Source organism: Acipenser ruthenus, chromosome 9, assembly GCF_902713425.1.
Source record: "Acipenser ruthenus chromosome 9, fAciRut3.2 maternal haplotype, whole genome shotgun sequence".
Classification (NCBI taxonomy): Eukaryota; Metazoa; Chordata; class Actinopteri; order Acipenseriformes; family Acipenseridae; genus Acipenser; species Acipenser ruthenus.
Window position 1 is genome coordinate 30,732,148 of NC_081197.1, and position 26,649 is coordinate 30,758,796.

The 26,649-nt window shown below is 39.9% G+C and overlaps 1 protein-coding gene across 1 annotated transcript in view; it reads left to right on the forward strand.

Annotated features, from left to right (window-relative positions):
• The window catches only part of LOC117405486 (glypican-5-like), a 270,158-nt gene that overhangs the window by 164,855 nt on the left and 78,654 nt on the right, over nucleotides 1-26,649 (forward strand). The window contains exon 7 of the mRNA XM_034008579.3: nucleotides 11,775-11,934. Coding sequence (XP_033864470.2) covers nucleotides 11,775-11,934 — 160 coding nt within the window. The remainder of the gene's footprint in view (nucleotides 1-11,774; nucleotides 11,935-26,649) is intronic.

Below are 26,649 nucleotides of genomic sequence, written 5' to 3' on the forward strand. Positions count from 1 at the left end.
CATTCACAAAGTGACAGCAACTTTTAACCTGCTAATGTGGAGATAGATAACAGGCCATCACACTGAATTCATTCTGACATAACATGTAAATGGGAAAGACCTCTGAATTGTTTAATTACTTATAAATCACTCATTTTAACTGATTTTCTTAACTGTACTGTATACAAGATAAAACCGATCTCATCTGGGGTTTTTTTTTTTATTTGTAGTGTAACAGATACAAGTTCCTTGCACTTTTTTATTGCAAGTTCAGTGTGGTTTTTGTAACATGTAGAATTTAGAGAAACATTCCTTTTTAATTGTGTTTTCCAAACACAGCTGTAAGGTGAAAGTTCTCTTTCGGAAGGTTTTGTTTTTGAGATTGAATATTGTTTTCTTTTTTTTTTTTTTTAAACCAAACCAAACACTCCAGTAAAAAGACATGGATTACGAATGTCCTTGTTATAGATTTAGTTTTTTTCTGTACATTGTCTGGACAATAGAGTGATTTTGTTTAATACCAAGGTCAAAATACAGTATGATCATGCTTTGATAGGTCTGGAATTAAATCACAGTAACAGTTCAATTTTCAAGAAGTGGGAATGTTTAGTGTCACCATAGATTATTGCACTGTCATTGGTCATACATGGTCGGAGCTCACATTTACCCAGACCAGTGTGATTGCCTGCCATTCTTGCTTGAAAGATACCCAACTGTTGCTATAAATGAGATCAGCTCTCTGGATAACTGAACTCAGTAGAGATGCTGAACATAGTTACCAACAGCGTACAATACTAACTTGCATCTTCTTTTTAGACTATTCCGTGCTATACTAGCAATCACAGATTGCATACGTGTTTTCCATGTCTTACTTATTGATGAGACACTGGGTTAAGAAAACAAAAAAAAGCCGAGCTGGATTTTCTGTTATGAAGTCATAGAAATATTACTAATGAAAACATTTGCTTGCAAAATGTTTTTTGTGTAACAGAGAGCAATTATTTTAAATACTATTTGGGGGAACGAGACATACGTTTTCATTATTATATATAATACTGCTGTACTACACATTTAAATTAAATACAAAGTTAAACTGCTTTTACTTGCATGTGGGCATGCAGCCTAATGTTCTTCATCATGGTATGACTTGACTTGAAATATTTTCAATTAATATTGGAAATGGTGCTATTTTAAACTGCAGAGCCACAAACAATACCTATTTAGTTGCTTGCTAGTTTGATTGTAGGTTGTCCAGCACTGACATTCATCTGTCAAGGAGATTCATGAGCTGTTTTATGTTCCAACTTAGTTTAATAAGTGCTTCTCTATATATATCATGTGAAGGCTGAATGTTGGCTGGGCCAGCTTTTCAATTAGAAATAGCTAATTATCCATTTGAATGGCCAATGCCCAACATGCTGCCATTGGCCATTCAGCAGCGGTTTTCTCTTGAAAAGCTGAATGGCTACCTGGTATGTTATTGCCCACTGACTTTTTAAATGACCAGCTGGTAGATATATTAGTGCTGGGACAAATATCTGAATATTCAAACGAATATTTTTTGACATGTATTTGGATACAAAAATTAGCCTAGATGTTCGTATTCGCTAGAAATGAGAAAAATACCTTTGCACTTATTTACGGACTCACCAGAAATTACACGACCGTTTAAAAAATGGCAAATGAAAAAGAGCTCTGTGTGATATGAGAGATTAATATATATATATATAAAAACACAGGATCAACACAGCAGCTCGAGCCTCTATTTAAAAGTTTTAAACAGCAAAAAGTAAACAAGTCAGATTATGCACTTGCACGCATAGTGATCTCTAGGGAAAGCCGTCTCAGTCAAAAAAGCATTGTACTGCTTTAGAGTGAGTCAGAATCTCATGGGACAGAAAAAAGGCAAGCACGTCATGCCTCGCTTAAACAGTGCCCAACTTGCTGGAAATGTTGTATAGTGATTTTTATATAGATTGTACATGTTATATATTTTTGTTATGTGGAATGTAATAAACAAGAACCGCAACAGTGAGTTTTTTTTCCTCTTCATTTTACAACGACATTTCCACGTTTTTTTTTTTTATTTGAAACGATAAAAGTTAAATTTCTGTTTTCGTTTCCTTGTTCAACTACAAAAAGGCACAAGTAAACCTCATGTTATTACTTTATTAAAAAATGTCTATGGCCATTGTTTACTGTGAAGAAACGTCAAAGGCAAGGAATGAAAAAAGTAAAAAATAAATCAAATAAATCATCGGTGTCAACTTTATGTACTTTTTATTTCAGGAATAAACAAAACAACGTTTAACTTGAACTGCTATTTGGCATCCTTTGTTTTGTAGTTAATTCACTGGGGTAAAGTAAGGCCTACACAACATATTCTTTACTCCTGGGATATTTTTCTACTTTAACGTGTTACATAGTGTAGCGTCTTGCTGTAAATCAAAGGCACGCGCCCCTGCCCCCACTGCTATGCTGTCTCTGCCTGCGTTCTGAGCAATATGATGGCTTTTATTACTTTTTGAAAACGAACGAATATCCAAACGAATATTTAAATTATGAGTGAATATCCGAACACGAAAATCCCATGTTCATCCCAGCACTAAGATATAAGGACATTCAGAAGGCCAGCTTTAGTCCCCTATAGATAAGTGTAAAAAAATCAAATGAAATATTATTATATTAGTTGCTGAATGGACCATATCTGACCTGAGTCAACCTGCATCATTGCCATGTGAAATCTTTCCGACAAATCTTTAGTAGTTACAAATGCATGGAGCCTTTGTAAACAAACCTTCCTACTGAGAATACATTGAACATAATCACCTACTCATTGTACTGCTGTGATTACAGTGATTGTTGCACTAGCACAAAGCAAGTAGAGCAGCAGTACATGGCACTACAAACTCCCAGGTGTGGCAGGATCTGAACATGTGCGTTGCAGTGTATAGGTGTAGGGGTGATGCAGGTGCTCCAGACAACGACAGACACAAAGTTACAAACAGTTCAAACAGTTCTTTAATTCAGTCTCCTCCTTTGTTTGAGACCATTTGATAATAAGGCTGGCTCTACCCAACAATGGGTATTGCCACCATATAACAAAAGGGTTTGCAGTCCCAAAATAATAAGACAAAACACAGACACTTAACACAGACACAAACACGTCTCCAGATTCTGTGTGCTCTTAGTGCAGGTGCGGTGCTTTCAGCCATAGTGGTGTATTTACAAGTGTGTGTCCGGGCTTAGCGCTGGCTCCGTGCTGCAGCTCCCATCTTCGTATTAGCCGTCTGACAAAGACAAATACCCACAGGTTACAAATAAACAAAACACTCCACTCACTTTTCCACAGTCCTTGTTTCCTCTCATTAACCACAACAAAGAAACCGATTACGACGTCACCCCCCCTAAAGTACCCTAAGCCCCGCCCCCTCCGATAGCTAGTTCAATCACGTCTCCTCCAATTCATGACTGAAACTTCGCTCATCGTACTAGGGCGATGACTCTTGGTACCATGACACCACACCCTTTCTGAATGGTCGGCTTCCGACTGCCCCCGGAATGAACTGCCCAACCATTCAGTACAAGGCACACAGTTCCTGTTGTACAGTGCTCTCATAGGTCAAGAGGGAGATTGTTGATTCAGATTCATTTGCTCTCTGTCACACAGGGGCACATCAGTTAAAGCACTGTCAATACTGTATATACAATATCCAGTGGATTGCTACATGAGTAGCCTCCAATGAGGGAGCTCTGTGCCTCTATTGTAGGCAGGGCTGACCACCTATTTAAACAGACAGAAGCTCTGCTTGACTTTATGTTTCTTCTGTTTCACTGCATATGAACTAAAGGATATGTTATCACAGATTAAGAATTGAAATGAAAGTAGATTATAAAACAGTGCATCGTTCAATACCAATTAATGATTTAGTGAAACTGGAAAATCCGTTTTTTGTCAGCTAGTGTTTATTTCTGTGTACTATTGGTCAATGGCTTATTTTTCCACCTGAGATTGCCACCACTAACCTTCGACCAGATATTGTCTTGTGGTCTTGATCAGCACGCCTTGTTCACCTGGTAGAGTTGACAGTGCCATGGGAGGATGCTGTAGATGAGGCGTATGAGAGGAAGAAACTGCGGTATGCTCAACTAGCCTCTGAAGCGGAACAGTGAAGATGGAGAGTCCGCTGATGCGCTGGGGAGGCCGCACTGTGGTTGATCCCCGGAGCCAGCATCGCAGCCATTGTGTGTGCTGATGCGCCAGGGAGGCAAATAAGCTGATCCCTGGAGCCAGCATTACACTTCAGCCATCAACACCAGGCAGAAGGATATCTACATCATCATGTGGAAGGAAGCGCAAATGGATGGAGACGCAGATGGATCACATTAGTTTACTGTAAAGCTACGTCTTAGTTGGTGCTTATCTTGGCGAGAGTTCAAATCAGCATGAAGTTTTAACATCTACTCTTGTGTAATGGAAATCATTATATTATAGTTGTTCACAGTTATTCTTAGGGCTTCTGTTTTTCAGGTTTTATTAATTGTGTTTTTTGGTGCTTATTTTTAGCTATTTTCAAGTTTTAAGTAAATCGTTTTTTTGGGGGGCTTTCGTTTTTTATATACTGTATGAAATTAGTGTTTTTTGGTTACTTTCCAAAATGCTTAAGCGTTGTTTTTGTGTGTGTGTGTCAAAATATGTATAGTAACTCGACAGTACTTGCACACTTAAGTTCTACCTTCTTTCCTTTGCTGTCTTCCACAACGAAATCCCCATGGTCACGGGCACATTCTTCTGGGGTTTTTGTGTGTAGGCATATTTGTACATTTTGCCACAATTCTATTTTAATTCCTCCGTATCTTAACTGTAATACAGCTTTAAATCCCGCTAACAAGCCTCCATCCTGATTGTAATCTCGTTTTAAATCTCACAAGCAGAGTCTCCAATAGAAATGTAGCAATATGCTGTCACTCAGTAGTTGGGGCAGGTTTAAAGTATTCAGAATGAATCAATGATAGATGCAAGTCAGGAAGGCGGGACATTGCCGAGCAGCACTGGCGCGGTTTATTATTATTTTGGTAGTAGGTTTTATTTTTTAAGGAAAAAGGGTAAAGTCAACGTGAATTGATTAACCACTTCCACAGTATTTCCAGTGTTTTCCGGTGTTTATTGGCTGTCCACCAATGTCAGGTTTTATCAGTTAAAACTGAAAATCAGAAGCCCTAGTTATACTGTAAAGAGGAAATTTACATTCATGCTAATAAATGATAAAGTGGTCCCTGGGTGGCCCACCTGGTAAAAGCATGGTCACATGGTGTCCAAAGTGAGTTATACAGTCAGGGGAGCACTGGTTCGCCTCTTGGCTGTGCAAAGTTGCCGGTCTTTGCTGGGGATTCCAGAGGGAGCATCGGATTGCCTCTGGCACTCCCACAGGTTAGGGAGCCAAAACTGGAAGGGACTGTGTGGAAGGGTGGTGGGCAATTCACTGACACACACAGGAGACAGAAGTTTTATTTTGAAACACCACACTGGTGCCCAGTTTTATTATTTTGGCTATTTTGCCTTTTAGCCCGCAGAGGACGCTGTTGTCTATGACCTGGGTACCGACAACGGTACACAGGACCACAGGAATACCAATACTGGTAACAATAGTAACACTCGCGCACAGGTGCTCAAAATAATAATGAAAACAAAAGGCAAAATGAAAAGGAAAAATAAAACACAGTAATAAAACTACGAAATAAAGGTTCTGCTTACGCAGTGTCCCCACTGCCGCTAAGCCGGTCAGTACGGGCCTCCGACATATGCTCAGCTATTTCTAAACACTGGGGTGGCCAGTTCCCTGTATACCTACACACGTCCCCTCAAGTACGTAATTATTTATTTTACTTTGTAAATTATTTTAAGGCAGTCTGTCTCCCTCAACCGGGCTTGTCTGGTCCTTGTTTTATACTGGCGTCTTCTGCCAGCATCACTGTATATTTCCAAACACAGCCACCTGAATGCACAACCAAGCGCAGTTCTTATGGGCCGAGCAATCTCCCAAGGCCCTCCTCTCAGCCACTCAGAGAGGGAAAGCCAACACACCCTCTCTGTGTCATCGCCATGACTGACAGGCGGATCTTACGAGATTGCTGCCCTCTACCTGCAGTACCACGTATGTGCCAGATAGTCAGTACAGATCTCCCCCCGTTACATATCCTCCCCCTCAGAATGGCACCACCGGTCCATTTGAAAATCCTACACCCCTACGCCTTTCTGAGAGAAAAAAATCTGCGTTTTGATGCAGCTTTCCTGCTCGGTGGACAACCCTGAAGACATAGGGCTGCAGGGCCAAATACCACCGCGTGATTCTGGCATTGTTATCCTTCATTCGGTGAAGCCATGCTAAGGGGGCATGATCTGTAACCACTGTGAAGTGTCGCCCCAGGAGATAGTACTGGAGTGACTCGAACGCCCATTTTACTGCGAGAGACTCCTCGATGGTACTATAGTTTTTCTCGCGGAGAAGGAGCTTCCTGCTGATATACAGGACCGGGTGCTCGCTTCCCCACACCTCCCGAGACAACACTGCCCCGAGACCTGTCTCTGACGCATCCTTCTGCAGGGTAAACCTCCTACTGAAATCAGGACTGCATAGCACTGGCTTGCTACGCAGCCTTTGCTTCAAAGTGAGAAAGGCTGTCTGGCACGGCTCCATCCACTGAACCGTATTTGGGGCAGCCTTCCGGGTGAGGTCTCTCAAGGGAGCAGCAAGCGTGTCAAAGCTCGGGATGAACTTCCTATAATAGCCCGCTAGTCCCAAGAAAGAGCGCACCTGGTTTTTGGTCGTAGGGACCGGCCAGTCAGCCAAGGCTTTCACCTTAGCAATCAGCGGTCTGATCTGGCCGCTCCCTACTCGATACCCCAAATACTCAGACTCACTCTTTCCAGTGGCACATTTCTTTGGGTTAGCAGTGAGCCCAGCCTCCCTCAAGGATTGCAGCACTGCTACTACCTTACACAGATGACCCGGCCAGTCCTCACTGTGGATAACCACGTCATCTAAGCAGCAGCGTACTGCTGATGGGGCCACAAAATGCCTGAAGTCAATGCAAAATCAAGTTGACCCATCTGGCTTATCCACTAAAACAAATCGGACTGTTCCAGTCACTTTGGAACTCCTCTATTACACCCAGTCAAGCATCTCATCAATCTCCACCTTTATTACCTGCCTTTTGTGCTCAGGTATGCGGTACGACCTCTGGCGAACTGGCACCCCCGGCTCAATCTCAATGTGATGGTGGGCTACTCGAGTCTGCCCTGGGATCTGCCACCAACGCCCAAGCCTGACATTTCTGTGTTGGTGTCAGATTATCTGCAATCTGTACCGAACCCTTTTTACCCCCCAACACAGAAAGATCAGGTCCCAGGTCTGTGACATAATCTGCTTGTGCCACTAACAAAGCCTCCTGTTGCAACCAGGGCTTCAAGAGATTTACATGATAAATGTGCTTTTCTCTCTGTCGCTCCGGCTGGCATATCTCATAATCCACTTTCCCAACCTGGCGTGTAACCTCAAATGGTCCATGCCACTTCGCCAGAAGTTTGGACTCAGAGCTGGGTAACAATAGAAGCACCTTATCCCCCGGCTGAAACGTGCGCATCCGGGCCCCCCTGTTATATTGGGTCTCCTGTCTGTGCTGAGCGTGCAGCAAATTGACATGCGCCCATTTTCCCACAGACTCAAGATGTTTGTGCAGTTCCAACACATACCGGACAGTATTAGTCAAATTGACCTGCTGCTCCTCCCACATCTCTCTGACCAGGTCAAGCACACCCCGGGGTCTCCGCCCATACAACAGCTCGAATGGTGAAAAGCTCGTAGAAGCCTGTGGTACTTCTGCGCAATGAATCTGCGCAACATGTTTTTGAGCCGGGACATAAAGTTGGTGCCTTGGTCGGTCAGTATTTCTTTGGGGATCCCCACCCGGGAGAAAACCTTCACAAGCTTGTTGGCAACAGACTTAGCAGACGCAGATCGGAGGGGAATGGCCTCTGGATAACGCGTAGCATAATCCAAAATGACCAGTAGGTGTGTGTATCCTGCCGCACTCTTTTCTAGCGGTCCCACTGCATCTACTTCAATACACTCAAACGGAGCTTCCTCTAGGGGCAATGGCACCAGTGGAGCTCGTGGGACGGCGCTAGGGCTAGCTTTCTGACATTCCCCACAGCATTCACGAAAACGCCTGATGTTACCATCCAGCCCCAGCAAATAGAACCATGTCACAAACATCGCTTTGGTCTTGTCCCTTCACAAATGACCAGACAGGGGAATAGCGTGAGCAAGCTGTAACAAATCCTCCTTAAAGGGCTGAGGAATGAGCAACTGGTGACGCACTTCCTCTGTCTGGGGTAATTTTTCAACACGGTACAACAGGTCTCGATTAATTTCAAAGTGAGGGTACGTGGCAGCGCGTCTGGCTCGACCACCCGACCATTAACCACAGCTGCTTGGTCAAAAAGACTGCCCAGCACATCATCACACCCTTGCTCAAGTCGGAAGTCATGGGAACGAGCTAAAAAATCAGCTCCCATGGTTTCCAGCTCGGTCCTGAGCGGAGGCAGCCGAGCCAGACCCCTGCGCTGGCTCCGCGGCCTCCCCCCCAGGCTCTTCACCAATCGCCCCCACCTGAAACTTCGCAGACTACCTCCATTGCCAGCCCTCATTCCTAGCGGCCCGGCGTTCACGTTTAGTTTTGCGGGGTCTAAATCTATGGCATTAGCAGTTCGGGTCACGAAAGGGAAAGATCTCGCCAATTACTTCCTCTGTCTTAGCCAATATTATTATTATTATTATTATTATTATTATTATTATTATTATTATTATTTATTTCTTAGCAGACGCCCTTATCCAGGGCGACTTACAATTGTTACAAGATATCACATTATACATTATTTCACATTATACAGCCATCACATTACTGGAGCAAGCTAGGTAAAATACCTTGCTCAAGGGTACAGCAGCAGTGTCCCCCACCAGGGATTGAACCCACGACCCTCCGGTCAAGAGTCCCGAGCCCTAACCACTACTCCACACTGCTGCACTGCTGCCCTGCGGCCGTCACAGCAGCCAACCAATCTTTAAACTGCTCGCAGTCCCGTCCCAGAACTACAGGCACTGGCAATCGAGGACACAAACCCAATTGCACTTGCGCCACCTGCTGTCCAATTTTCAAATTCACAAACGTTTTGGGATAAGTGTGCACATGCCCATGAATACATTTTATATGCACCTGTCCCGTTATATGTTTTTGCCCCGGTGAGATTAAGCTCTCTTGCATCAGGGACTGAGTACACCCTGATTCTAAGAGAGCCTGGGCTTGTGTATCATCCACTGACACAAGAATAACAAAACCCAACTGCTAGAGTGACTGATGGAATGGAACAGCCTTACCTGGTCGAATGAGGTCACATCCCATAGCGGGGCAGTCCCGGTCGATGTGGCTCACCTCCCAGCTTGTTCCACACATTAGTGAACTGGTTTCTCACCAGGAAGCTTCAGCAGGAGGTTGAAACACAGGAGCCATCAAAGGGGCTCGACAGTAGGGTGGTCGCACTATTATACAATTTAGTTTTCATTTGTGCAATTGAGACTGTATGTATTTTGTTGCATCACAAAAAAAGCTGCAAAGAAATGAAAACAAATAACACCGAAATGAAACATTACGCTACTGTATAGCTACAGTTTTCTGTATGATATCTTGTCTAATACAAATATTGTGGTGTTATTGAGATTTCTTACATGGTTTCCATATGTGCAGCATGTTATAATGCTGACAGCGTGTTTAACCTTTTTTTGTGGTTCATGAAATGCCGCTCTCATGCAGAGTAATATTACAGTTAGATCATTTGAATAGCAACTTGGGATGTAAATCCCAGCTAAGAGGGGAAAATAATAGATGGTGTAACATTATCACTGCAACATTAACAGCAGTAATGCCTTTAAACCAACATAATGGAGCTGTTTATATCATTTGAATAGGCTGTTTTATAGAACTCCTGCAGCAAATGTCCAATTATTTTTATTTTTTTTAATTACAGTGCCTTGCGAAAGTATTCGGCCCCCTTGAACTTTGCGACCTTTTGCCACATTTCAGGCTTCAAACATAAAGATATGAAACTGTAATTTTTTGTGAAGAATCAACAACAAGTGGGACACAATCATGAAGTGAAATGAAATTTATTGGATATTTCAAACTTTTTTAACAAATAAAAAACTGAAAAATTGGGCGTGCAAAATTATTCAGCCCCTTTACTTTCAGTGCAGCAAACTCTCTCCAGAAGTTCAGTGAGGATCTCTGAATGATCCAATGTTGACCTAAATGACTAATGATGATAAATAGAATCCACCTGTGTGTAATCAAGTCTCCGTATAAATGCACCTGCACTGTGATAGTCTCAGAGGTCCGTTTAAAGTGCAGAGAGCATCATGAAGAACAAGGAACACACCAGGCAGGTCCGAGATACTGTTGTGGAGAAGTTTAAAGCCGGATTTGGATACAAAAAGATTTCCCAAGCTTTAAACATCCCAAGGAGCACTGTGCAAGCGATAATATTGAAATGGAAGGAGTATCAGACCACTGCAAATCTACCAAGACCTGGCCGTCCCTCTAAACTTTCAGCTCATACAAGGAGAAGACTGATCAGAGATGCAGCCAAGAGGCCCATGATCACTCTGGATGAACTGCAGAGATCTACAGCTGAGGTGGGAGACTCTGTCCATAGGACAACAATCAGTCGTATACTGCACAAATCTGGCCTTTATGGAAGAGTGGCAAGAAGAAAGCCATTTCTTAAAGATATCCATAAAAAGTGTTGTTTACAGTTTGCCACAAGCCACCTGGGAGACACACCAAACATGTGGAAGAAGGTGCTCTGGTCAGATGAAACCAAAATCGAACTTTTTGGCAACAATGCAAAACGTTATGTTTGCCGTAAAAGCAACACAGCTCATCACCCTGAACACACCATCCCCACTGTCAAACATGGTGGTGGCAGCATCATGGTTTGGGCCTGCTTTTCTTCAGCAGGGACAGGGAAGATGGTTAAAATTGATGGGAAGATGGATGGAGCCAAATACAGGACCATTCTGGAAGAAAACCTGATGGAGTCTGCAAAAGACCTGAGACTGGGACGGAGATTTGTCTTCCAACAAGACAATGATCCAAAACATAAAGCAAAATCTACAATGGAATGGTTCACAAATGAACACATCCAGGTGTTAGAATGGCCAAGTCAAAGTCCAGACCTGAATCCAATCGAGAATCTGTGGAAAGAACTGAAAACTGCTGTTCACAAATGCTCTCCATCCAACCTCACTGAGCTCGAGCTGTTTTGCAAGGAGGAATGGGCAAAAATTTCAGTCTCTCGATGTGCAAAACTGATAGAGACATACCCCAAGCGACTTACAGCTGTAATCGCAGCAAAAGGTGGCGCTACAAAGTATTAACTTAAGGGGGCTGAATAATTTTGCACGCCCAATTTTTCAGTTTTTTATTTGTTAAAAAAGTTTGAAATATCCAATAAATTTCGTTCCACTTCATGATTGTGTCCCACTTGTTGTTGATTCTTCACAAACAATTACAGTTTCATATCTTTATGTTTGAAGCCTGAAATGTGGCAAAAGGTCGCAAAGTTCAAGGGGGCCGAATACTTTTGCAAGGCACTGTATATAAATATTATTTTATAAAAGATATATAAATGTACATTCGATAACTTTTATGATGTCCCACTAAGGAGTATCCTGTCTCAGTTGTTACAGGGGAAATCGATTCCAAAGTATGGCAGTTTGGACATGATAGAGACTGGCAGTGGGGATCTTCTAGACCAGGTCAGTGGAGACTGTGATGATGAAGATGGCTGTGCTGGATCAGGAAGTGGAGAAGTAAAGAAAGAGACCAAGATCTCCAAGTGTGAGTCTGAAATTCCGTATTTAATATGGTGCCCGAGAAACAAGGGAGAAAACTAGTTAACAGCAGGGTTTAATGAGACTGGTGTTTTATTTGAAACTATTCAAAAATAGAGGCTACCAAAAAACAACCTGATGAATAAACTTTCTAATGAGTATGATTAAAATATGTTGACCCATCTCGGAGCTTGGGTCAAGAATGACATGTATGCAAGGCCAGGGAGATACTGGCTTTGTTATTATTCCTAGTGTGACAGGGTAGCCGAGATGGTGACGTCAGGCCAGATGCAGGAACAAAAACAAATGCAGTACTGTAGGGCAAAAGACGCGGCGTGCACCGTTTATTTAAACTAAAATAAAATCAATATTTAAAACACAAAACACACTGCTCACAGAGCGAAACAAAAGATGTAACCAAAACAAATCACAAACACTAAACAATATGATGAGGCTGGGCAGTAGCCTTCACTGATCCTACTTATTTTTAGTTCTACTTTTAAACTCTCCTCGCCTCTCTCACTCCTGTTCACTTCTCCGAACACCCACCCAGAGTGCAGAGAGCTGCAGGCTTATATGCAACAATTAATTAACTAGGGAGATGGTCACCTTCTGCACAAGGTTTTTAATGTGGATGGGGCTTCCCATCCATGCTGCAAAACAATACAAAAACACACGGCTTTCGCCGTCATATATATATATATATATATATATATATTTAAACTAACTACCAACACAAATAATAACACAGCTACGCTGTCATTATTTAAAAATACATAAATTGTAATAAACAAAACAGATACAAAATAACACACTAAAACACAGGGGTGGAGGGGTACCCTGTTCTAAAATAAACAAACAATACATTTTTAAATAATACAAAACAAATACATTTTACTGCAGAGCTTTGCCCTGCCCCCTTTTCATGTGCAGGGCTCCTAGCCCTGTCACACCTAGTATAAGTCAAATACACAGAATGTGATGCCCCAAAACATTTCTAGATCCCTGCATACATACAGGTAGGTTGGCTTAATGACTTAGGTACTGATGGTCATTTGAGCCCATAGGATCTGCCTACACACTATCAGGTCACATGTCCTTCATCACATTGTTTTAAAGATTTCACAGCCAACAGCTGGGTGATTAGAAATACCTAATTGTAAGCAGACATGTCATTACTGTTATTATCAACCCAGGTGTACCAATAACAACCTGAACAAACACCTCTGGGTCAGTGAAATCTTGTGGAGGCTTGAATTTTTTAATAGACAAACAGTGGTACTTTATAAAGCCTGAAATCAAGACCACCCTCACCTCCCTGTTGTCCTGCGTGCAGATTCATTTGGAAGGAGATTGATACTAGAGAGGTTTGAAAGTCATTTACAATAAGAGTGAAAGATTTACAGAGACAGCGAGAGAGAGGAACAGTAGGCTGCAACCTTCAAACCTGTGAGATGGTTACAGATGGTGAACGCATCTTTATGACAATAAATAATTAAGAATTAAGTGTGCTTGAGGTAAGCTCACAAATATTAATTACAACAAAAAAAAATCATACTAATAGAATACTATTTTTGGAACTAAAAATATGTGAAGGATAGGTATGCCTTGAAGAGCGGTGTAAAGGTTGTGTAATGCATCCTCATAAGATCAAGATGACCAGTTCTATCCATTACAGTCTTTCAATGTTGTCTTTGCTGATAATGGTTTTGCTTTATATTCCAGCTGTTTCAAAATATAGCTCAGTAGCTGTTCCATGGTTGGAACCTAAAAGGCTTTATAAGCATGCACCCTCCTGTGCAGTCAGGTTAGGTCAGATTGAAATATTAGTAGACTTGAGTGGGTATACTACATGCTTGTCGTAGTTAGTGGATCTTTCTAAGACAGCTACTTGACTTAATGAAATAATTATATCTGAAGCATATCTAAAAAATATAACCCAAAGACAACATTTCAAAGAAGGCGGCTCACTGTGAACTTTCACACAAAGAAGAAAAAAAAAAGCACACACAATCTTGTCTCTTCTTTTTACACCTGAAAGGGCACTCCTTTCTGTGTTGTCATAGAGGAGAAATACATTAGTTGTTTTAAACTGCAGTAAAGAATGACAAAATATCCAATGAGAATTAAAGCCCTGGTTATATTGAAACTCTAGTACATTACAAGCTCAGAGGGAATGTGATGCGGAGCTTCATGTCCCGCTAGAATATTAGGGAGGGTAGTAAGTATTTTACACTTTACATGTAGTAATGTCAATGCCATGAAATAATGTACCTTGTATAATTATTATAAATAATAAATGACTGCCATATGTGCCTCTACCTCTTCTGTTAATATAGCAATCTCCTGTGTCGTGAAGCATGGTTTATGTATTCTCTTGGAAAGTGACCTACCAATTGCTGTTCTGACTTGCGCTGATTTTTCTTGCTCTTTGCTACTGCCGCTCGACATGATCACCACTTATACATTCAAAATGGAGCCTTGTGGTGATGCAAGCGCATTCTGTCTTAAAGGGATTGTTGCCTGGCCCTGATTAGATAGCAGATTCCCCAACCTACTCAGCATTGATTTGCTTTTGGCTGGGTTTTTATTTTAATCAATCGCTCTTTTGCAGAAGCCACGCCCTACGGGGCAGACGCGTTTGACTTTAACCACTGCTCTGCGATTGCACTCGTTTCATCAGAATCGAGCCCCAGATGCTGTAAACCCGGGTGACATTCTTGGTCTATACAACAAAAACAATAAACTTTTCCAAATAAACAGCAACAACTGAATCTGTTTTAATGTGGTTTGCACATAAAAAGTTTGACATGAAAAGTTAATCAGATCCTCAAGTTTTTTCTTTTTTTTTTCTTTAATCAATTTTGCTTTACCGCATGGTTGCTGAACAAGCCAAAAAACAGAGTGCTTTTTGACAACCTATATTCACGACAGAGCTATGCCTGCATTACTCCTTTTTTCAAACGATCAGTTTTGTTTCCAGCTTAGATGCAACATAAAATGTTTTTCGTTTCGAAGGCAGTTACACAGCACATGCTTTTTATTAAGACAAAAGTTTACTTCACTGCGGAAGTGACATCCCATGCGTACAGACCGGGACGTTGACAGTATGTCTTTATATTATCTTTATTTTTTATTTGGGGTCCAGGGGCCAGGTTCGTTGTAGCTGAATGTTTGTTATAATGAAGGGCATTATAGTGAGGGTGTACTTTATCTAGTTTGGCAAGATATTTAAATATGGAATTGTATTTAAAACAGCTGAAAAATCTGTTAAATAAATAAATAAATAAATAAATACATTTTGATTGCATTACGATAAAGTACTTACATATAAACATGTTTTAGTAGCAGTGTCTCATACGCAACATTATACATATTATACATACTGTAGTGAAATAGATTAACGCAGGCAGGCGCATCACACAGGGCGAGGCAATCCACACATAGGCGGGGGGCAGCACGAACCCGGGCCCTCTCGCACTAAAGAAAAGCGTTGATACCGCAGTACAAAAGAGCCGGTTCGTTTGCATGGAGCGTATATCGGGCTTATGTCTTTGTGTGTGATTACGTCACCTACCAGCCCTGCTGCTGCCTTCCGCCGTGCACGCTACAATATTATACATTTCCTGGACTGCCAATCCGGTTTTAAGCAGAGCAGTCATTATGCCCCCTTTAGAATCTTGTGACTCACTTTGAATGGTAACATACATTTTAAGCAGCTTAAGCTGTCCAGTCCAAAATCTACCTTAAAAACAAATACTAATGTATTCATGCATTTTTTGGTTTTATAATGGCATTATATCCTTAACAGCAGTAATTACCTGTAAATAACTGACCTCCAGGACACCAAACACCAGGCACAGTCAGTTATAGAGAAGGTAATGACCACTGTGTCGGACATTGATCCTCAAAAAGTGCAGAATTATTAGTGAACAATGACATAAACTTTTACAAGAGGGCAAGGGGGCTTTTTTTGCAGTGATCTTGGATATAAAAAGAGGGATAAAGCTATTCATTTTCATTAAATCTGCTGCCACAGTGGTGGAATATTATCAGTCTGCCACATTGCCATAGAAGGGAACAGGTTTCAGTATGTCCCCATATTAAACTAGCACCATTTTAAACTGGTGTTAGAAAAAACCCACACACACAGAACAGGCAGCAAGACTCTTCTTCTCAGAGCAATTTAGGCACTGCACCCTGGAGCAATAACGGTGTCTCATAGGCAGTTTGATTAAAGGCATGTGTCAGACATTATTGACAGCTAAAAGGACACAAATTGATTTCCTGCAAAGACATACAATGGGAGGAAATAGATTAAGCCCTTTTTAGAAATGTCTTCATTAATTAACTGACAGTCTCAGATGAGATACAGTGATATGAATCCCGATAATTCACCTCCGATGAGCACAGTAATGAGTGCTGAAGGTGAGCTTTCTCACAAGAGCTGTAATGAAGCAGCATAGCATTATTGGTAACCCTAAACTAGGCATAGAGTTGTATTTTGGCTGGGACACTTTTCGACATGGTAATTTGTTTTCCTGCCTGTGTGACCCAGTAATAACTGACTGTATACTATTAGGGTGGAGGTACAAAAAGGGAGACCAGGTAACTACAGACCAATAAGCCAGCTTCTATTATATGTAACCTTATGGAAACTATAATAAGATCCAAAATGGAAAATTACCTATATGGTAACAGTATCCTGGGAGACAGTCAGCATGGTTTTAGGAAAGGGAGAGCAGGTCTAACTAATCTGCTTGATTTTTTTGAGGATCCAACATCAAACAATGGATAATTGCAAAGCATACAACATGGTTTATTTAGATTTCCAGAAAGCTTTTCACAGAGTCCTGCATAAAAGATTAATTCTCAAACTGAATGCAGTAGGGATTCAAGGAAATGCATGCACATGGATTAGGGAGTGATTAACATGTAGAAAACAGAAAGTACTGATTAGAGGAGAAACCTCAAAATGGAGCGAGGTAACCAGTGGTGTACCACAGGGATCAGTATTAGGTCCTCTGCTCTTCCTAATCTACATTAATGGTTTAGATTCTGGTATAGTAAGCAAATTTGTTAAATTTGCAGACGACACAAAAATAGGAGGAGTAGCAAACACTGTTGCAGCAGCAAAGGTCATTCAAAATGATCTAGACAGCATTCAGAACTGGGCAGACACATGGCAAATGACATTTAATAGAGAAAAGTAAGGTACTGCACGCAGGCAATAAAAATGTGCATTATAAATATCATATGGGAGATACTGAAATTGAAGAAGGAATCTATGAAAAAGACCTAGGAGTTTATGTTGACTCAGAAATGTCTTCATCTAGACAATGTGGGGAAGCTATAAAAAAGGCCAACAAGATGCTTGGATATATTGTGAAAAGTGTTGAATTTAAATCAAGGGAAGTAATGTTAAAACTTTACAATGGATTAGTAAAACCTCACCTAGAATATTGTGTTCAGTTCTGGTCACCTCGTTACAAAAAGGATATTGCTGCTTTAGAAAGAGTGCAAAGAAGAGCAACCAGAATGATCATGGGTTTACAAGGCATGTTGTATGCAGACAGGCTAAAATAATTGAATATATTCAGTCTTGAACAAAGAAGACTATGCGGTGATCTGATTCAAGCATTCAAAATTCTAAAAGGTATTGACAATGTCGACCCAGGGGACTTTTTCAACCTGAAAAAAGAAACAAGGACCATGGGTCACAAATGGAGATTAGATAAAGGGGCATTCAGAACAGAAAATAGGAGGCACTTTTTTACACAGAGAATTGTGAGGGTCTGAAAGCAACTCCCCAGTAATGTTGTTGAAGCCGACACCCTGGGATCCTTCAAGAAGCTGCTTGATGAGATTCTGGGATCAATAAGCTACTAACAACCAAACGAGCAAGATGGGCCGAATGGCCTCCTCTCGTTTGTAAATTTTCTTATGTTCTTATGTTCTTACAGATATTGTCTGATTATATAACAATTATATAACTGCTACTGTGTTGCAAAGTAAGGAAATGATTTCAGAACAGGCAAGGAACATGCTAAAAAAGAAATAGTAAGCTGATTAAGAACAGACCTGCTAACTAAATTCTGTGCCAGAGATTACCCTCCTAATGGCATTGCTACAGACGGATCAATTGAGATGTGTAAACTGGCAGTCAATGCTTTCCAACTGTATTGCAAAGGGTACAATTAATGTTTCACACACACACACACACTGACAGGTTGAAGTGCAGACTAATCTGTTTGGAAAAATAAATGTAGCATATGTCTCCAATTTCAGTCCCTGGTAATGAATCTCCAACTATGATTTAAGTGCAAGGAGTTGTACTGGTGCCCGGTGGGGTTATAGTCCACAAATGACTTATTGAGAGTCAAACAATTTGTAAATATTCAGCCCCATGTCTACATGCTGCAATCAAATGCCACCCTGATAAAAGGATCATGCCCATGCTTTTTTAACTAATAGTCCCATATTAGATGCTCAGACAATGAAAGCCTTAGTAACACATTCACATTCACAAAATGATGTGAATTAATCATAACAATCATCATTAAAACTGTTCTGCAGGTCATGGCATGGAAACATTATGATAGGTCAGTAAAATCTAGAAGTATGCCCATCTGCATTAACTCATTATACCATTACCCAGGATAACTTTTCAGTTCTAAGAAGTTCACAATAAATATGAATTCAGGATCCCAGGAAACTCATAAGAAAACTGAAAAGTTCAGTTAGTTGGTGCATTTGTATCTTTCTGATTCCATAGCTTTTATGAAAACAAAATTGATTTAGAAAAAAACCCCAAAAACTAAGACCTAAGATTTTAAATTGTCTGTAGAATTTGGGGATATTATTTTACTTAAAAAAATACCAGTTTATTAAGAAAACTGAACTGGTTGCAACCTCTGTACTTTTATCCAATTGTTGAAAGAAACACAATCCATTTTAATGTTACAAAAAGAGAAACAAACAACATGTATTATATAACTGTTTGGTTTTAGTTTTGATTTTCTTGACTTCTCTTTTAAAACACAGACTTTCATTAGAAACTGGAGTAGATGCTTTGCAAGTATAGTTTATGTAGTCCTGCAGACAAATGTTTCAGCTAATGCCCTTAGTGTAGTTTTACCATAGCAATCTAAGTATATTTTAACATAACAAAATCCTAGTGCATGGTTTTATTTATTTATTTTTTTTACATTTTTTTTTATTGCAAACACTGCCAGAAAGAAATTACCTATATGATTAGGACTAATGGTCTTGATATTTCACAAATATCAATGTTGTTCCTGTCAAAAATGTTTAGCAGAAAGGAATAATATATGATTTGTACATTTAAGCAAGCAAACCGGTATAGTTTTTCAACACAAACCAGCATGAATAAGAATAGTACTGCCGTCATTATATCCCCCTGAGCAATGATACAGAGATTAGAATCAGAGTACTTGATGTCCCTAGTTTAAGGAGTATTAATTATAATATCAAAGTTAAGCCTTGGTCTTTGAAAGCTAAAAGAGGAGCTGCAAGCAGGAATCTGTCACCATCAGAACTTTGATTAATTAATGGTTTAACCCTTTTAGTTAGTAGAACAGCATGTCGTTTTTATTCCTAAAGGCATTGACGTGCTAGTTGTTATTAACCTCCATTAAATAAAAACACATTTTCTCTTTGCGATGCAGTTTTACATTAATTAAATAACAAAGAAGCAAACAAAAAACAGCAGCATAGATTTGCACTACATCTACTGTATATGTGATGCATCATGAATAAGTATGCCTAGTAAAACATTGCAAACATTAAAAAAAAAAAAAAAACAACAAAAAAAAAACACAACTGGGCAGGCTAACCATGCATGTGAAAATGTGCTGTTCCAGTGGGAGGCCTGACCCATGTGCGGAATGTGATCAGGTTAAATTGGTTGACTTGTAAACATTTCAACCTGAACACATGCAGAAAAGCACACTGGAACTGGAAAGAAAAAAAGCAACTTGTGGCGAAAGGACAGTAGTTTGTGTTCTTATATGCAGTATAGCTTATGTACATGCGCAATGGGAGTTCCTTTTTTTATGCAACTTTTAAAATAGCTTTTACCTTGATTGGGAATTACTAGTTTGCTTAAATATTTTCAAGTAAAAAATGTAATTGCTCTGAAAATGCCTCTGCTTCAGTTTAACAGTGCCTTGTTTCCAATTGACAACCTATTCTGAAAAAGGCACTGTGACAGGGTAGCGTCGTGGGCCCAGATGTAATTGGCAGGCAAAAGAGACTCAGAGGCAAGGAAACTGTAGTTAATGCGCTTCTGCACAGTTTAATAAACAAAAGGAAATCAAAATGTCAAACACAACACTGCTCACAGAGCAAAAATAAAACAGTTAAACAAAACAGAACTTTCACAGTAAAACAAATAATAAAATAACTGGCGCAAGGGCCAAAACAAAAAGTTTAAACAAAATACAAAGAGGTAGGCTGGGCATTATCCTTCACTACACTTCTTTTTCAAAAATATACACAGGACTCACTCACTCACTCACTCACTCACTCACTCACTCACTCACTCACTCACTCACTCACTCACTCACTCACTCACTCACTCACTCACTCACTCACTCACTCACTCACTCACTCACTCACTCACTCACTCACTCACTCACTCACTCACTCACTCACTCACACACCTCCACCAAACAAAAGAATTTACCCTTTTTTATACCATGTGGCTGGAGCCTAATTATCAATGATTCAGTTAGCTCCAGCCACATTCTCACATGTACTTTGGCAGGGATAGGAAATTAACCCCATCCCTGCCAACCACCACCCAATCACCACACAATATTATTATTTACAGACAGGGCCCTGCCCTGCTACAGGCACTTTATCATATCCTGTGCTTTCTGTTGTCTAGTACTTTTCATATTGATTGTAATGGTATAATACAAACACAGATAGGTTGATGGTAATTTTGTTTTTATGTTTTTAGATTTTGTGTTAGTTTGAAATTCAGCCATGCTAGCTTGAATAAATCAAAAGCCAATATAACTGAGATTATTTCAGGTCATTTATAGACAGAATGTCAGTGTGGATTTGACTCATCATAAATGCCATTGCAGTTTTGCTCCCTGAGGACCCTTAAACCTCACTTCCTAAGAGCATGTGACTTATCTTCAGTTGGCTATCCAGTGCACATGTTAAGCTGCTGCCCAGTATGGGGTATCTTTTTCCTATAACAGCAGTCAAGTATATTTAATGCGTGTTGTTTGAGCACCAGAAGCATCAGGGACCCCTTATCCTGCCTAGGCAAATAAATCTTAGCAATATGATAACATTTTAATCAAAGCCTTACAATCCATTATAGATATTGGGGTCTGGGAGGAACCCTGGCATTTGTGTCTAGATAGCAGCTTCTATATGTTTAAACTGAACTGTACATTATTCTAATATCATAATGGTCTACTAATTTCAATGGTCTTTCACTGGAGTATTGTCAGCTAGTTTATGATCTTTTAGATGAGAAGCTCTTTACAAATCATTCTCTTTGAAATGTTAAACTTTAGGATGTTTTGGGGTCATTTTACAGACATGGTTTGTGATTATTTGTTACAGCCATTATCCCACTAGCCTATAGTGTTTATAGCTAATAGGGATGGGCATTTCTGTATATTTTAATAATCAAATACACATAATTTACTAAATGATTAAACAATTACACTATTATACTCTACATCAACATGCCACTGGCTAAAAATATTGCTTTCATAATGCCACAATTCAAGTAATACGTAACAAAATAACAGTGGTTAAGTATAAATAATTATACCATGACCGCCGACATATATTTTGTAGTCTTTTGTATGAATTCACCTGAAAAATTAAATATAGTTTTAATATCATGCTGCACTCTTAATAACATGATGGGCTGCAGCGACAGGTCTAGCGTGGTTAATGGGTCTGTTCAGACCATTTATATTTGTAGCAATACAAGATAGATTATGCGATTAGTAACTTTATTTGAATAATCGATTACACATGCCCATCCATAATAGCTAAAAGGACTTACTAACTTCAATTTCACACAGCCTAATGCAATCCACATCAAAATATAAAGTAAAAAAGAATGAGTGTTATCCTTCTCAGCGGTCATTACCTGTAAAGACTTGGGACAGCTAACTGTCGCCGTTGTCAGTCATCCAGCAGGTAATGACTGTTGGACAGTACTCTTAACACTACGACTAGGATTTAAGTGACCAACATAGGGGTAGTGACCACAAAAATTGCACTTGCTTTCTGTGTTCATTATTATTGATATGAATAGGAGGTTCTCCTCCTGAGATAAATAGCACTAGAGTCTCTCTGGAGTCTTCTCACTGCATGGCTTGGCTGTGATGTAAGAAATGCATATTTGCATTTATTGTTATCTGCTCTCCTTATCTTACATAACTTCTGTAGACTTGTTTTACATTTGAATGAGGATTTTCAGCATACTTTGACATTGTCATTGTTTTTGCAGCCTGTTGGTATTTGGCAGATGTCTGATTTTCATATATCCTGCACTAATTTCAAAGCAAGCACAAGTATTCCATAGTCTAATGCATTCTGACTACCAAACAGCTGTTCCAAAAACCATTGTAAACAAATAAAACATCAAAGAAATGTATGTATAATTTATATGTGTGTTTAGAAACAAAGAACATGGGTGACAATCAAACCTGAATTTGATATACCTGGGACTTTTCAGGAAAAAAAAAAAAAAACAATCTGTAAACTGAAATATATGTCATAGATATTTTTTTATATTATACTGTATATAATAGTTGTTGTATTTTTCTTCTTTTGTTTGCCTCAAACTCCATTCACAGTATCCAGAAGATTAGGAGGTGTGTGGTTACGGCATAGAAGCATTTTAGTGGACCACCTGTCACGATAACTACTGATGATGTACATTGTTATGGGTCATACATTTCAAATGATTGATTATGGGCTTGTTCTTATTTTGGCTTGCAATCTGTATTTAACTTTGCTGTTTACAAAGTAAGTAACATACAATTGATAGCATGTTCTGATATTTAAAAATGATTCTGGGTGTTTTTGGTTCCATTTAATTACTTTGTTCATTAAGTGCAGTCTGCTGTTTCGGAATCTGAAATAGACATTGCACTGTCTGTGTTTCTACTGTGTAAGGAAGGTGTTTCTTTTGGGTTTGTTTCTTGTCGCTTTAAAGGTTTATGTGCCAATGCAATCATAAGGCAGGAGTTACAGAAAGTTCAGCAAATTTGAGTTATTTCTGTAAGGAACCCCATGTTTGGATAACATGTTGGCAACATATGTATGTATATATCAGAAACCTTTCTGACGAACAGTAATGTCATTTCAAAGAATTTGAACAAAAATTGATTTTGGGTTGGGCCAGTTAGAGTCCACTTTAAACAAGCTCTTATAAATCCAAGGGTATGTTATTAAAATGTTATTGAAATGTGGGTCTATAATGATAGTATCTGAAATGTCGGCCCTTTTATACTGTATGAGATGACATCATCAGTTTTTTCTTCCACAGACTGCATGTCATTTCTTACTGAATCACATATAAAGTACATATTTTATATATATATATAAAATTGGGCAGATGGAATTGGGCAGCTTTGGCATGAATCAAGCCAAGTACAAGGTTGTCCTGGAAGAAAACTTGCTTCCTTCTGCTCTGACAATGTTCCCCAACTCTGAGGATTGGTTTTTCCAGCAGGACAATGCTCTATGCCACACAGCCAGGTCAATCAAGGTGTGGATGGAGGACCACCAGATCAAGACCCTGTCATGGCCAGCCCAATCTCCAGACCTGAACCCCATTGAAAACCTCTGGAATGTGATCAAGAGGAAGATGGATGGTCACAAGGCATCAAACAAAGCCGAGCTGCTTGAATTTTTGCGCCAGGAGTGGCATAAAGTCACCCAACATCAATGTGAAAGACTGGTGGAGAGCATGCCAAGACGCATGAAAGCTGTGCTTGAAAATCAGGGTTATTCCACCAAATATTGATTTCTGAACTCTTCCTAAGTTAAAACATTAGTATTGTGTTGTTTAAAAATGAATATGAACTTATTTTCTTTGCATTATTCGAGGTCTGACAACACTGCATCTTTTTGTTATTTTGACCAGTTGTCATTTTCTGCAAATAAATGCTCTAAATGACAATATTTTTATTTGGAATTTGGGAGAAATGTTGTCAGTAGTTTATAGAATAAAACAAAAATGTTCATTTTACCCAAACACATACCTATAAATAGTAAAACCAGAGAAACTGATAATTTTGCAGTGGTCTGTTAATTTTTTCCAGAGCTGTATATATAGGCATATGAAAGAAAAGGTTTTTTTTTTTTTTTTGCTGCAGCTGTGAAAGGTGTTTACTTTAGCAAAATGTATTGCTATGCTTGGAAAAGTACCTTTGGAATGCTTGAGGTTTTTTGCACATGAAGTCCATTCTCTTCATTCTTTCAAACTAAGGCAGAATTGCTACAGGTGGTGTTTGGGTACATATTGAAACACTTCATAAAGAATATTATGGCACATACAGAGCTAAGTCTTTCCCGAGTTTTACACATGAAAGTGTGAAGCCTAAGTAATGTGCTTCCCATTTACAGTTATTGCTGTTGTCCAAAGGAGAAGCTAATAACTAGACTGATGTGTTGCCATGGCCAGTGGCTCTGTTTAGCATGCTTAGAAAGTAACACTTCATTTCTCCAACGCATCGAATGTGCTTGGACGTGTAATCTGCTAAATCTGAAATGGATTAGATCCTGGAACAATTACTGAAAGCTATAAATCCTTTCAAGATCTCTTTTGCAGAAAGCATATCCAGGAGAAAAGGATTTGCCTTTTTTCAATAGATAATGTTCTTAACTATATGGTATAGATAGTAGGGGTGTGTAGAGAACCCAGTACTCGTACTTGTAAACCAATACTCTTTTTATTCAGGGGACTCATGTTAGTGGACCAGTTTTCATGATAACTACTTAAATCTTTTCTGGGTAGGTTACGGAATAAAATTAGGATTTCACAGACATTTCGCAGACCTGTTTAAACATTAAATAAACCCAAGTAGATAATATTTCAGAGCACTATAAAAGCCTAAAAATAATGGTACTTGCTTCCTCACTAAAGTGGAGTGTTGTCATTTGTTAAAGGCAAACATGCAACATCCCCCAGCAGTTGCTACCACATTCTCTGTCTCTGTGTTGCCCATTCATTGAGACTGCACGTTCTGCATCCACTGAATTGGTTGGAAGTGTAAGGCAACGCTTTGCCAAGTTATACAGATCTGGAAATCGATTAGAAACAGTCCCAAAACTCGGTTACCCAAGGGCATCTGGCATTCTTTAATAAAGGCCATATATGCAACACTTTCATTGTCATGTTGTTTGTCCCGCCCAGGAATTTATTTTATGAGTCAAAAGAAAGAAAATGTGCCTATTTGGGTCTAAAATTCTAACTGCATTTAAAAGGTAAGCAGCAGGTTGTTTGAAGCAAGGTGGTTGTATTAGATCTGCACTGACATTCAAGTTTGTTTTCTGAAAGATGTTATTTGTTTTGCGTTCTGTTTAGCAGCCTCTGTAGTAGCCTTTCATTTAATATGTGATTCTGAAGCTAAATAGTGATCGATCGTATTACAAGATGTGCAAAACAATGTACACTTCTAGTCATCTCTAAATAGCCTTGTGCAGTGCTCGCCATGTCAGTCAAGGGGCGTGGCCAGGGCAGCGCCGGGAGTTCCGTTTGGCAGCTCCGCCCGTCAATCTCCCCCTTTTTTCTATATTAACCCAGCACTACTTCCTTTCTTTGGCTTGTGTTTGTTTTTTGTCCTCCTCCTCCTTCCTCCTCCACTCCTTTTCTAGTACTGCACCGTCCGCACAGGGATCCCTCTGGGGGGAAGTGAGTCTCACTCCCCCGACCAACCGGGTCGGCCTCCTGCCCACGTCACTGTCGTCCATGGCGGTTCCTCGCCGGTCAGAGGGGACCCCTGGCCACATCTATACTTTCGCAGTTTATGCGGTAGCCTCATGGAGGCCACAACCTGCTATCACTATCCCTAGTTTCTTTTCTAGGTCCGAGCACCTTTCTTGCCCCCTCTGAGGCAGGCCGAGTCCCCCCCCCACCGAGTTGGGCCCCATGCAGGAAGTGGGGGGGGGGGGGGGGGGGGGGGTTCTCTTCCTTCGTCTCTCCTATATGGACCCAAGACCTGATCCTTATGGTAGTCTATGAAAGGTGCTAAAATCCAGAACATAATAATATAAAAAACATGCACTCAAAATGTTTAGCAGAGGACTTTTTTGAAATACTGCAAATAAATCTACAGTATACTACCCTGCTTGCTCACATTTTCTGCTCCACAATGTTTTTATAATAATAATAGTAATGGTATTAATAATACCTGAATCCAAATTCTGCAGGGCCCGTGCAAGGTTGAATATTGTTATATTTTTTGTTATTGGGTATACTGTTGCACAAGTTCAACAAATTCCTCAGTAAATGTTTAAGCCATCCTGGGCATTTTCAGTAGCTTCATTTTGTAAGTCTTTCAGCAAGCTTACATTAAGCCCTGCATTTCTCTCTGAAGAAATTTGTGGAACCAACAGTTATTGCTTGTCTTTTAAAACAAATCTTGCCTGATGGATTAGGTTTAGGAGATTTTCCTTCATTTCAACTATACTTGGTCGCTTGTCTAGT